General features: G+C 33.9%; 2 protein-coding genes across 2 annotated transcripts in view; one reads left to right on the forward strand and one right to left on the reverse strand.

Annotated features, from left to right (window-relative positions):
- Positions 1–14,520, reverse strand: part of LOC129944096 (ribosomal protein S6 kinase beta-1) — a 100,681-nt gene that overhangs the window by 30,084 nt on the left and 56,077 nt on the right. The window contains exons 3-9 of the mRNA XM_056053284.1: positions 8,922–9,048; positions 3,952–4,083; positions 3,749–3,882; positions 3,476–3,667; positions 3,311–3,401; positions 246–494; positions 67–174 (exon numbers count right to left, since the gene is read on the reverse strand). Of these exons, the coding sequence (XP_055909259.1) occupies positions 67–174; positions 246–494; positions 3,311–3,401; positions 3,476–3,667; positions 3,749–3,882; positions 3,952–4,083; positions 8,922–9,048 (1,033 nt within the window). The remainder of the gene's footprint in view (positions 1–66; positions 175–245; positions 495–3,310; positions 3,402–3,475; positions 3,668–3,748; positions 3,883–3,951; positions 4,084–8,921; positions 9,049–14,520) is intronic.
- LOC129944097 (putative nuclease HARBI1) lies at positions 1,302–2,676 on the forward strand. The gene is made up of 2 exons (XM_056053285.1): positions 1,302–2,111; positions 2,179–2,676. The coding sequence occupies exons 1-2, from the start codon at positions 1,644–1,646 to the stop codon at positions 2,659–2,661; spliced, it is 951 nt and encodes a 316-aa protein (XP_055909260.1). The 5' UTR covers positions 1,302–1,643; the 3' UTR covers positions 2,662–2,676.

The following is a 14,520-nucleotide window of genomic DNA, read 5'->3' on the forward strand; positions in this document are numbered from 1 at the left end:
AAAGATCAAAGTTTCTTTCTTATAATAAAAATATAAAATAAAAGAAAAACTAATCAAAGTACTTACTTGAAATATTAAATTGGCACTTTCACTGAGAGTGGTCTCATCTGGGGAATCAACTGGAATTTGTCGGGTGAATTTTGTATCAAATTGCGAAACATCATCTTCGCTCCTCTGTAAAAATTATTATAACATGATTTTTATTAAAATTACTATATTACAGTTGATTTTTCGATTTTACTAACCAATACTGGTTTAATTGGTGGTTCCAAACGTCTGGCTAGAACATCATCCCAATTAACATGTTTAAAGAATGGATGACCTCGTACTGCGTCGGCATCTTCGGGTCCATAGCCAAGTCTTTGGTGAACGACACGTTTAAGAAGTCTACGTACTAAGTCTCTAGCATCTTGTGTGAGGTATCCAGGTATGAATAATTTTGATTTTAAGATAGTTTCAATAGTCTTTTTGCGGGTATCAGCTGTGAATGGCGGCTAAAAAAATATGTTTTTATTATTAAAAGAATTTTATTTTAAGGTTGGTTAAAATGTTTCAAACGTTAGAAGGGAACATTTTAAGGAGGAAGGGGAATATTTTAAGGAGCTTTAGAAAAAATCGTATTAAATTAGTTCAGATGTTTGTAGAATTGGACTGGGAGGAAATTCAATTAAAAAAGAAGGAGCAGAAGTTAATTCAAAATTATTTTGGAGCAGAATCTCTTGAGCTTTACGGTCCCTTCTAAAAAATTTAACCTCATATCCTAGCGACAGAAATGATAGGTCCTGTAGAAGGAATGCTTCACTTTGAAAATCTTCAATTCCAATTAGAAACGAGTAAATGAGGAACTCACTAAACTTAGTGACAGGAACTGGAAACGGTTAGCTGCGTAACCTTTTTGAATAAGATCCAGATTTATAGCAGGCTTGTTAAAATCTTATTATAAAGCTTTATGCGACAAAGATGGATAGCTCCTGTGGAAGGAATGAACTCCAATGCCTCACTCAGAAAATCTTCAATTCCAATTCGAAACAACTGAATGAGGAACTCACTCAACTTATTGGTAAAAACTGGAGATGGTTAGCTGCGTAAAACCTTTTTAATTAGACCCAGATTTATTGCGGGCTTATAACGTCAACTAATGTAATGGATCCAATTTGATTTTCTTTTCAAATAACTATCAAAAATAGCTTCACTAAGCAATAGTTTTGTCTTAATCAGCTTAGGGCGATTTTGTTCACTAGAAGTTGAACATAACTTGGGGATTTTTATTGTCAACTTGAGAATTCGGTTTTGTTCCCTCAAAGTTGACGTTTATAACTTTCGGTTTTAAACTCGAGAGTTTACAAACTTTTGATTTTCATAACTTCCCGAAAAAGTAGAAGTTAAGAAGAAAACTTTTGTTTTATATATTAAAAAAAAATTAACAAAAATGTATCGAAGAAATTATTTTTGGGAAAATTCGGCATATTCATCTTCAAGTAGCGAAGATGAAGAAAGTCTGCAAATTGAGAGACGGGAATATAAAATGTTCAAACGCATTCAATTAAACACGTGGGATGACCTAGACTTTTTGCATCCTTTCCGTCTCTCAAAACGCACGACAATGATGGTGCTAGAAGAAATAAAGGATTCCTTGCCGTGTGATGAAAGGAGGTAAAATTTTCTCGTTTTGGTTGAAGTGTGGAAGTGAAATATTTTTCATTTTTCTAAAAAGATCACGCGAATTACGATCTATCACGCAATTGCTAATTGCATTAAGGTATTATGCGCTTGGATCTTTTCAACTAGCAATCGCGGATTTTTCAGGGGTTTGTATTACAAGTGTACACGTTGTGTTGAAACGTGTGTCCAGAGCTCTTGCCGAACTTTCCCCACGGTATATTCAAATGCCCCAAACGCAAAACGAGCGCTTGAAAGCAGCTAAAGAATTTTTTGCAGTGGCAAAGTTCCCTCGGACTATTGGTGCAATAGATTGCACCCATATTCGAATTCAATCGCCAGGTGGAACAGATGCAGAAAACTTCAGAAATCGAAAAGGGTGGTTCTCGTTGAACGTCCAGACGGTGTCTGCAGCTAATTTAAAAATTAACGATATCGTGGCTCGGTGGCAGGTACAGCTTATGCTCTTTAAAAATAAAAAATTTCGTAAAGATATTCATCATTATTCTCTTTTGAAAGGGGTCTGCTCATGATCAGCGAATTTTCAACATGTCGAGTCTAAAGAAACGGTTTGAAGACGGAGAGTTCGAGCATTTTATCCTTGTTGGAGATTCGGGCTATACAAATACCACCTTTCTTGCAACACCATTTCTCAATGTCACAAACGCAGTAGAAAACTTGTATAACGAATCACAAATTCGAACTCGCAATTGTGTGGAACGCTCATATGGCGTTTGGAAAAGGCGGTTTCCAGTTTTAGCAACTGGATTGAGGTGTAGGCTTGACACTGTTCAATCAGTAATAGTGGCTTGTGCCGTTCTCCATAACATTGCCATCGACGAAAACGAATCACAACCGCCACCGGAGATGTATGATTTTGCTAATATGCTGGCCGCTACAGATGTTCCTTCAGATACGCTTTTGGGATCAGCTTCCGCAACTACTCATAACGTTCGCGCTCGATTGGTGCGTTCATATTTTCAGCCAATGTTAGATATGTAGCTAAATATGATATTTTAAAACTTAATCTTCACATGAAAACTCAATAAAAAACACTGGTCGCTTCAACAAACTTCATTTAATTTTTTATTTTTATTTTCTATCACTGTTTTGTATAAAAGAGCATTTTTAACTAACCAATCCTCCTCTTCGGGAGTATAAAGCACTTTAGACATTCTTTTTGTCGTTTCCTTGATATTCATGTTTATTATTTTTTTTTTATTAATTTTAAAATCAAAACATCAACAGCTCGTTTGCTTTTCAAATTAAAAACTGACATAATTTGTATTGACTGTCACAAATATTCCAAGGATATTTTCAAAACTGAAAGTTGGCCAACTTTTGTTTTTCAAACTCGAGAGTTATGAAAAAAATAGTGAACAAAATAGATACTTAACTTTTGTTTTAACTCTCGAGTTAAAGTCAACTCTCAAGTTTGTCAACTTGAGAGTTTGCTTCAATTGAAGCAATAATGAACAAAATCGCCCTTAGATAATTGTCAAGGTCATAAGACCATAACTTAAAACAAATATTGGAAACTTTACATTTAAACCTTTTTAAAAATTTTCGATTTTATATGAATATTAATAAAAATATCCTTGGATTTGAAAATTTGACTTAATAATTCTAAAATCTTTAGATATTTACTTACCACGCCAGTTAACATATCGAACATAAGAGCTCCAAGTGACCACCAATCGACAGCTTTGCCATGCCCACTTCTCGTAAGAATTTCTGGAGCCCTATAAATACAACAAAAAAAACACAAACGATCAATAATTTATTCCAACAGCAAAAAAATAGAAAAGGAACTTACATATATTCAATTGTACCACAAAATGTATGTGTTACACTGCCACCTTGAATGTGTTCTTTGCATAGACCGAAATCGGTTAGTTTAACATGTCCTTGTGCGTCTAATAAGATATTTTCAGGCTTTAAGTCTCGATATATAATTCCAAGTGAATGTAAATGACCTAAGGCCAATATGATTTCACTGAGGTAAAAGCTATTCACAATTAAAAGAAGAAACAAAAATATTAATTTATATTTTAATGCAATTATGAGTAAGGGATTAGTATAAACTTACCAAGTTGTGTCTTCTAGAAATATACCTTCACGTTCCAAGTGAATAAATAGCTCTCCACCGCTTAAGTATTCTAAGATTAAATACAATTTACCATCTGTTTGGAAGGCATATACTAGTTCTACTATAAATGGATGCTAGAATTAAGAGAACAGTTGGATTTTTAGTTTGCTTGCGTTTTTTTTAAATTTTTAATTGTAACTTACCTTAACGGCTTCTAATATATTTCTTTCGGCTCTTGTATGAGCTGTATCTTTTTGATTTGTGACTATTGATGCCTTTTTAAGGACTTTCATGGCAAAATATTTATTGGCATCTCGACCAGCGGTTTTGCGAACCTAGAAATATAAGTAATTTCGAAATTAAAATAGAAAAGTTCTAATTGTAGTTTTGTTAAACAAAAAATATCCTAAAATAAGTTTCACAAAACTAAATCTGGTAATAGGTCAGGTCATAAAATGTCTTCTGGGCCAAATATAATTTCCTTTTTAAAAATGCAATAAAGTGAAAAATGTTAAGTATTATGGTTTTATTATATAAAAGCAAACATTTCCAATTATAATATAACTTCGGCTGACTTCGCAGTAACTCATTTCGTCACTCCAATTTTCCAAAAAAAAATTTAATAGATTTGGGCTGTACCTCAAGGATTGTTTCGACTATAATGGGCATAATTGCTTGAATCATTACCGGAATATTGTCCAACAAAGATGTGTCCCGGTTCCCAACAAGAATTCCACGGGGAGTCCAAGGCGACTAAAAGGACGTTTTGTCAATTGTGATGCTTAAAAGATCAATTGGAGCATGAATTGTACAGTGTTAACGGGCATTACTCAAAGGTCATTCAATAAGTGGCTTTTATTATTATTAATAATATTTATTAACAAGCAATTAAAATTACAAGCTAATATATAATTTAACAAGCCTAGCTGCAGAGACTATTGGCTTATTGGATTGAAAATTCAAATTATAATTTTTACTTTTTTGAGAAACTCAGTAATATTATTTATATTTGTTAAGCTGGGATTTTTGAGGATTTCATCTACCGGAATATTTTTGAAAATTTTTGTAATTATGGGCTGCGATAACAGACAATGTACCATAATATGTTTTAGATCAAGGCGGGTGTTGCAAGTGGAGCAGGTTAGGGTTAGGGTTGAGGAGGTATTGGTGCGAGTAATTAGTGTGTCCAAGTCGAAGTCTAGCGAAGTTATTTTTTTTTGTTTCGAACAGTTAGTAGGGTACATCGGCGTAGATTTTAAGGGGTTTATGTGCCGATATAGGCTCCAGTCGTGGCTATTTTTTGCAGAAGATATCATTCCGATATGCTTGAGGAGATCGGATTTGGTGAAAATGTTGAGGTGAGTACAGTTGCGTTTTTGGCTGAGTTCGCTGCACTGTCGGCATATTCGTTTCCGAGTAATCCAACATGGCCTGGAGTCCACATTAGTTTAATGTTTTTCAATTGTATGAATTGATATCTAATTACAGATTTCGGTGTTGTTGTTTGCGTTGTGAATTGCATTGATTACTGAGATGCTGTCGGAGCATAATAATGCATTTTTCAGAAAGATTGGGTGCAGCTTTAGTAGCTTGAAGTATGGCAAATGCTTCTGCTGTATAGACCGAGGCAAAATCTGGGAGACTACCAATTTGTATGGTTGATCTGTTTTCATCAGTCACCGCATGAGATGTGGTGTCCGGAGTTTTAGAGCCACCGGTCAAGATAAATCTCTTAAGTCAGAGGCGATACATAAGGGGCGTTCAATATATTCTCGGTATCGATATGAATTCAATTTAAATTGTTTTTATTTTTCAATATAATCTCCCCTTACATCAATGCATTTGTTACATCTTGAGATAAGCTTTTTTAAACCCTCAAAATAATAAGTTTCCTCTTTCTCTGCAAAATACCCATTTATTGCCGACTTGAGTTCTTCATCATCCGAAAATCTTTTTCCACTAAGACATTTTTTCAAATCCGGATACAGGAAGTAATCACTAGGGGCAAGGTCTGGACTATAGGGTGGATGTTGAATTACTTCAAAACCACAATCTCGCACAGCAGCCTTGGAAACTCGCGCCGTGTGAACAGGAGCGTTGTCATGAAGAAGCAACACACCCGCTGCGAGTTTACCCCGTCTTTTCTTTTTAATTTCCTCCCGCAAATTATGCAAAGTGGAAGCGTAGGATTTGGCGTTGATGGTTTCACCTTTTTTTGTACTCAATGAGTAAGATTCCCTTTGAGGCCCAAAAAACTGTGGCCATGAGCTTCCCGGCAGACGGAGTGACTTTGAACTTCTTCGGGGGGTCTGTTCCTTTTTTATGCCACTGCATGGACTCTTGTTTGCTTTCAGGGTCATAGTGGTGAACCCATGTTTCGTCCCCAGTAACAATCCGATGCATAACACCGTCCGCTTTCTCACTACACATCTCCAAAAGCTCTCTACAGCATGCGATTCTCACTTTTTTCTGAGGCGCTGTGAGCATTCATGGCACCCACCTTGCACTGACCTTTGAAAGATTAAGATGGTCATGAAGGATGGTGTGAATGGTACCAGTCGAAAACTTTGTGATCTCTGCCATCATTTTCACCTTTATTCGGGCATCCTCGAGAACAAGTTTTTCGACTTCTTTGATGCTTTCTCCCGTACAAGCACTAGCCGGGGCGCCGGAGCGGGGGTCGTCTTCAATGTTCTCTCTGCCTCTCTTGAACTCACTTGACCACTTTTGCACAGTTGATAATGAAGGTGCGGAACCCTGGTAAACTGCCACCATTTCTTCATGAATAGGTTTTTGACTTTTTCCTTGCTTAGTGAGAAATTTAATTACAGCGCGATGCTCAATTTTCACCATCATCGTCTCAGTTGCCATTATGATTCTGTTTAAATAGAGATTTAATCACATTTATAAGAAATTTTACATGAATGCACTAAAATAATAGTATTACTTGATAAATAAGTCAATTTATATATATAACCATAGCTTCACCCCGATACCGAGAATATATTGAACGCCCCTCGTATGCTGTATGCTGTTGTTAGATTCAATATCAGCGATTCAGGATTGATGAACCATGGCGGGTACAGTGGGGCGATGAGTCGTTCTCTTTTGGTTGGCATATTGTTAAGCCTTGATTTAAGAATTGTACCGATGGCGGATGGAATACGTTTAGTTAGTTTTTGATTTGTTGTTTTTGTTTGATGTCGTTGCGATGATGGAGTTTTTGAAGAATACTAGTTTTGCGAGCATAGTTAGTCTGTCTCTTCGTTCTTCGATGTTGGGGAGGACTGCTTCAATAAGGAAAGGCATTTATGCTTCTTTTAGCTGCTCTGTGGTAAATGGGTTTTATGATGATGAAAGTCCATAATCAATTTTACTACGAACTAAAGTTTTGGTTATGTATGAAAGGGTTTTAATATGTACATTGCTTCTATTGTAAGTATCTTATTATGCTAGTTCGTGCAGCTAGGGATTTCTTAAGCTCTTAACAATGTTCTTTCCAAGAATATTTACAATTAAATATCAATCCTAAAATACTTAAGTTACTAACATTATTTATCATAGTGCTGTTTATGTTAAGGTTGGGTTGTTGACAATTTTGTTTGCAACATACATGAAGCATTTTACATTTTTCAATTTAAAAGTTTTGCACCTGATTTTTTTTGACCATTAAATTATATCTTTTAATGCGATTTGAAATAAAGATTTACATTTATTTAGGTCTTTAATTTTGCATAAAATATAAACATCATCTGCATAGCTGCAATGATGTAGAAGCTGATACTTAATTAGTATTGCATTAATATCATCGAAGGTAATAATAAACAGTATTACCGAAGACAGGTGATTCCTGGAGAATACCGTTATGAACTGGGTAGCTGGAGTAGACGTTATGGTTTTTACCACAAGTTTTCTGTTTGTTAAAAATGATTTTATGTATCCGTATATTCTGCTTACAACACCCCACTTTATGAGCTTATTCAATATTATATGAGGACCTATTAAACGATCGAGAGCTTCTTCGAAGTCAAGAGAGAGTATGGCAATATGTTTTTTTGGTTGAAAGAGGATTTGAAATGGCATGGTCGATGTGAAGCAAAGCAACCTCTTAAACGCAACTTGATTGAGGCTAATAAGATTATTCGTTTTAGCGAACCACAAGAAAAGTTTTGAGATTAAACGAGATGGGCGGCAACCTTCAATTGTATTTTTATCTTTTGTTGGGTTTTGGAATAGGAATGACTGTTGCTGATTTCATGGTTGCTGAGGATTCTGTTGTAGAGGGCTATGATTCTGTGTTTGATTTGGATGGCTTTAATTTAAGTTAAAAAAGCCGTAAAGCGTGTAACGCCCATCATTTTTAAAGAAAAATGGTCTAATGATGCCACCACTCAGCAATCCCCATCAAAATGTCACTTTATGCATGCTTTGGTTTCTCGAAAAAAAAAAACTATTTTCGCCAAAAAATCAGGCGTGGTTGATGGCGAGTTAGTGTTTATGATTTCAGTCCCGCTCTTTTGGTTATTGTGATAGTGTGCTTAGTTCGATGACATCATGTGTGTTGTTAGCAGTCTCAAGATGTTTTTGTACAAACTTGGGTGCAGATGATTCTTTTTGGCTAAATCTCTTTTTCAGAAAACGCACTGTTTGAAAATAAGTTTGCAAAATGTTAATAACATTGTTCAAGTTTATAGTGACACATTTAGCTCATCAGAGGTATGATGCTGACTTTCTGTGGTGATTATTAGCGGAAAATAGCTTTTAGTGTCTAAATAATTTAACTTAATTACTATATAATCATTTTTCAAAGACTTGTTTAAAACAATTACGTCATATTCTGCTACTGGCCAATTCAGGTTTTATGATCTCTGAGTCCTCAGAAATCTTTTCATCTTTATTTGTGAGGCTGAAATTTGTGTTGCATTCGTTTGCCTAATTTTTTTTTATAAATAGCTTAATATTATAGTTAAACTTTTACTAGATTACAGAGTTTGAAGTTATGGCCCACTCAAAAATGTTCTTCTCATAAATTTGAAATGTTTAAAATTCTTATCAGACCTTGAGAATCTATTTTTATGACTTGACCCTTTATCATAGTTTGACTTTGAATACAAATTTAAAAATTAATTTATGTAGAGAATTGAACAGCAATATTACCAGTACATATACTCACTTGAAAAACTTTTCCATATCCACCTTTGCCCAGCACCTTTTTCAATTCGAAATCTTTTGGTCCCAATTTTATTTTTCCTGGATTGACGTTTTCTTCTGATAGTTGTATCGTTTCCGAACCATCTGATCTAAAATTGATAATAAAAAAAATTAGTATGAAATAAAAAAACAAATTAAATTTTTGAAAAGATAACTTATAAAATAATTTATTAAACAGAAGGAGAGTGTACTATATAAATAAAGTTCATGTTCGAATCGTAAGCACTTGCTCTTTATTAGAACAGAGATTATAATTTTTTTTCTGATAGTTATTTTTTTAATGTTTCAAAAACCTTTTTAAAACTATTAATTGGCTTAACATGACCCAAATAAGACAAAATTTGAAATGAAAAATAAAAACTATTGTGAATTCTTACCATGAAAGTGAAAATTGGGTGTTCTACATTTCGATGGAAATGAGTTGGAATGTCAAAAGTGAAAGTCGGTCGGTCTGTACAGGTAATATGTTGTTGTTTTTGCTTATATTTACTTTATAGAGTATTTATAAAGTTTCAAGAATGAAGTAACAAACTGTGGGAGCGCCTTAGGTTTGCTTGAGTTTGTTTGTCAAAAATATATCCAATCGAGTTGAGTCTAAGCTAACATTAGTTTAAAATTAAAATCACCTACTTTTTCTTAAAGTTTAATCTTTTTTTGATACTACTTTATTCATATTCTTTAACGAAACCCATATATATCCTATTAAGCATGTTTCACCAATTAATAATTATGTAGGAATGAATCACAAAATCAGTAGTTTTATATTTGTTGATAAAACCTGAATTGATAACTATTATGTCAAGCATAGGATTTTAACACTCATATTTTTTTTTATTAGAAAAAATTAAACACGACGTTACTCACGAGTTTTGATACGTTAATCATATCAAGATAAGATTAACTTATTGAAAACAAGATATTCCATCGATCAAAAATTAAACAAACAATTTTTTAGAGAATTTTAGAAAGCGAATATTATGTTTTTGGTGATCAGTCATTTATCAATAAATATATTGGAATGTCTAAAACAAATTAGTGTGTAACTATGAAAAAGTTTTGTTACAGCTGTTTGTCAGGGTTACACTAAGTACAAAGGTAGAACTCAAGGAAATGAGTAAAAATAAGTCATGATTTGTATTCAAAAACTTGCAATGGAAATAAATAAGGAAATATATCTTCTTGTCTGACAAAGGAAGTGGTATGACTTCAGCCCGCAGTGTAAAGTTTATTGTCTTTAAATAATTTCATAGGGTCTTAACAATCGACTTTGCGACTACAGCATTTTAATTATCAGAAACAGAAGTTAGGGAAAATCGGCAAGAAAAAATAAGAAGTTTGATGTTTTTATACGATCAGTTATTTTGTTCAATTTAATACGAAACAAAAATTAAATTTAGTGAATGAGGAAACATGTTAAAGTGTATACTTTTTAAATCGTTTAAGAAAGCTCTGAAGTTGTCCAGGGTTTTTATTCCCTAAAGAGGAAGTGAAGAAGTAAACACTGAATTAAATGCGAGTAGCATCGGCACACCTTTTGAAGAAAAGTAATTTTAGTAGTTTATTCTTAACTTTTTTACAATTTAAAAACATGTAGACACATGGATTGATTGGAAGGCAAACATCAAGACGAAAGTAGTTGATAAAAAAGAATGCAAGGATATAGGTAGTAAAGCATAATCTGCATTACCTTAATAACTGAAATAGATGTTATAAGTCTGACTAGCCTTAAAATTTTGACCAGAGGAATAAAAGATACAATTTGGAGTCGGAAAGATTAAAAATAAAGATGCAACATTTTATTATATTGCAAATATGATCTTTCCAGTTAAGATTAAACTCATTTGTAACTCCTAGACATTTTAAACTGTACACTGAATCAATTTTGAAAGAAGAATCGGAACAAGAACCAGCTGCTTGAAAATTAGGTCTACCACAAAAAAAAAATGTTGCGATTTTCTGGTTGGATCATATATGGCACATTGAGCAGAAAAGGAACAAAAACATTTTCAAAAAGAGACTGGGATGCGACCCACACTGATAACTTCCCATCCCGTCTGTCGATTTGTCTTGCTTAAAAGTTTGTCTATATGTACTCGTATCAATTTTTAACAAATTTGCGTACTATTTTTTGAAGATTTTATTTTTTTATGAAAAAACGGACAGTTGGATTTTTATATAAAAATTACTGAATATCGAAAACAATATTTTCTGTGAAATAAAAAAAGTTTGAAGACAAACTGTCATTTTGAATTTTTTAAAAATGTTACCAAATGTTGAAAACAATATTTCTTATAAGATGAAATTTGTTTGAAGCCAATATTTAAAATTTTTGAAGAGAGTAGCAAATCAATTTTTACCAACTTTTATACATTTTTTTTTAGGTTATTATTTTTTGTAAAAAAAACTGTAATTTCGATTTTTCTCAACATTTTTCAAAATGTTGAAAACAATATGTCTTATAAGATAAAATAAGTTTGAAGCCTAAATTTCAAGTTTTTGAAAAGATATTTGAATCGATATTCAATTTTTCGAACTTTGAGTAATGTTTTTTTTTTTAGATTTTTATTTTTTATAAAAAAAACTGTCAATTAGATTTTTCTCAAAATTTTATCAGATTTCAAAAACATTATTCTTCGTTGCACAAAATTGTTTCAGATATGAAATCATATTTCAGTCGCAAAATTTTGGAGGTGACAATTTTTTTTGTTCACTTTTATTGATTTATAAAAAAACCGTTATATTGATTTTTTTCAAAAATATTCCTGATTGGTATCACGTTACAATATCTCTAATATATAAAATTCTTCAGTGTTAGTTGCCATACTCCTCCGAAACGGCTTAACCAATTTCAATGAAATTTTGCATATACATTCGTTAGGTCTGAGAATAGGTTTTTATTTATTTTTGATATTCCTAAGTGCTATTGTTTAATTGCATCAACATCGTACACGGTGCAACCATCTTACTTATTCTGTGACGCTATGTACAAGAAAGCATTGATTGCGGATCTTGGTATTTTCATTGCCAACTTACCACTCACTCATTTCGGTATGTATTCACCAAATCGAAATGCATCTGATTTAATAGATACTTTTTTTTCCTTATTTCGCTGATTCTTGCCAAAATACGATCAAATAATGGTATCGCATTGGCTGTTGGATCTTCTGGTATTGCGGACACTTTATTGGATGGAGACAGGACAGCTTATCAGTATTAAAACTGCCACTACATATTAAAACATATAATCTAGACGCGGTGTGCAATATACAAAAACAATTATCCAGTTCTGAAGCTATGTAAAATTATCATCTGGGATGAATACACTATGGCACACACACATTTGCTTGAGGCGTTGAACAGGACATTGAAAGATACAAAAAACAACGACAGACTATTCGGCAGCACTATGTTACTCCTTTCAGGTGATTTCAGACAAACCCTTTTTGTTATTCCGCATTCAACGTACGCTGATGAGACCAACGCTTGCTTAAAACCATCGCCACTGCGGCATAATGTTGAAAAAGTACCATTGAAAGTAAATATGCATCTTCCACTGCTTCAAGATCCATCCGCTGAAACATTCTTAAAACAACTTTTAGATATAGGCGACGGAAAAGTTACTACAGATAAAACTGGGTGCTTAAAATTGCCTGTCGATTTCTGCACGATTATTGATTCACAAGATGCTACAAGATGCTCTCATTGACCAGTATTGTCCGATGTACACAGACAATATACAAATCATGAGTGGCTCGCAGAAAGAGCAATTTTAGCAGCAACAAATGTGGATGTCAACGAATTAAATCTCAAGATACACCATTTGTTACCAGGAGACTTGGTGTCATACAAATCTATAGATACATTTGTGATGCGACCGAAGCTGTAAGTTTTTGAACTCATTGGCAAGCCACCGCTTAATTAACAACTGAAGGTTGGATCTCGGTAATTTTGCTTCGTAATTTGAACCCAGCACGGTTGTGCAACGGCACGTGATAAATTATTACCGCGAATCCTTATTACTATGCCAATTCAATTCAAAAGCCTTCAATTTTCAATTAGATTGGCATTTGCAATGACTATCAATAAGTCTCAAGGCCAAACGATGCCTGTCCATGTTTTTCACACGGACAACTATACGTGGCGTGCTCTCAAGTGGGCAAACCATTCAGTTTGTTTGTATTCGCAAAAGTTGGGATCACAAAAAATATTCTACACTCTGTTGCTTTAAAGGATTGCTATTGTTTTTTTAAAGAATTAATTTTAATAAATTAAAAAATATGTTTGGTGTGTCGGTTCAGCTAGTACTATATAAAATTTAATTCAAGTCTCTAGCGTTTTTGGTTCGTAAGATATTTAGGGTTAGCCAAAATTTTCACCTTTTTTTCAAACTGCTATGGTAAAAAAAACCACCCACGCAATTTTCTTGAGAGCCCTTTCTGCATCTTTCTGCCTTATTATCTGTATAACAAAATTTATTTGAAGTCGATATCTCTTCTGGTTCTTGAGGTATGGAGGACGAAAAAAACGTCGCGAACGTACGGACGTACGGACTCTAGGGACCTTGAAACGTCGAGAAATGTTAAAATTTTCAATTTGACAAATCGGACCCATTACAATAACTTCCTATGGAAAGTTTATAAATGAAATCAACTATTTATTCAAAAAATCATTTAGTATGGAATATTGTGAAACATTTTTTTTTCTCATTCAACCAAAGATTTACTTTGCATTTTCGGCACTTCACATAAGATCTTCCATGGCAGTTTGGAACCTTACACTCCTGTCTTCTGGTCAAAACAGGAAGGTGATCTAATTGATCTAATCGAACGTCCTGCGAATTGTAGATTATTCTCCATTACATAAGAGCGTCGTCCACGTTTTGTTAGGTGTGCTTAGTTTGCTGACATGGTGTAGATCTTCGACTGCCGCGCACTTGAAATCTGTTAGTAGCAGCCACGCTTTAGAACCATTAAGCGTCCGTCTGTACAATAGCCACGCATTCATGGCTGTCATGTCGATCATGTGGAATAATATTATGTGGTAAAATTTGTTTGATCTAATTTGTATTCTATAGTATCCAACAAGACCAAAAAATCAACACCACCCATATGCCGATTATATGTCATGAATGCCTTGGGACTTAATACAGTTTGGTAGCTCTTATCCTTTTTTGTTGAAGCGTTGGACTTCAGAAGACGATTTGCTGCCGACATTGTCAAACCATGTTACCACAGAAACATTTAGGTTATCAATTTTTACCAGTTTTTCCACAGTCGCACCTCTTCCTTTTTTTCAATTCCTTTTCGGTGGGAACTTTATAACCCGGAATTCGATCAAGCGGTAAAAACGATTTCTTTGCCAGATAAGTCAACAGCGGTAAGGACGTGTACCAGTTTTCAAAGAATAATTTGTAGTTGAATCCGTCGGGAATAGTTCTCGGCAGTCGAACAACAACGTCACTGAATGTACTAATTTTTGGCAAATCGGTGTACAACTGTACATGTCCTTGGGCTCAAGTATAAAGTTCAAAGTCGTAGCTCAACCCAAAGCTACCACTGAGA

This window comes from Eupeodes corollae, chromosome 2 (assembly GCF_945859685.1).
Source record: "Eupeodes corollae chromosome 2, idEupCoro1.1, whole genome shotgun sequence".
NCBI lineage: Eukaryota > Metazoa > Arthropoda > Insecta > Diptera > Syrphidae > Eupeodes > Eupeodes corollae.

What these genes read in the sequence shown, in the direction of transcription:
- LOC129944097 (XM_056053285.1), top strand. Translation starts at nt 1,644, where the DNA reads ATGAAAGGAGGTAAAATTTTCTCGTTTTGGTTGAAGTGTGGAAGTGAA. An exon ending in ATATCGTGGCTCGGTGGCAG is followed by an intron (nt 2,112 to 2,178) that starts GTACAGCTTATG and finishes CTCTTTTGAAAG; the next exon opens with GGGTCTGCTCATGATCAGCG.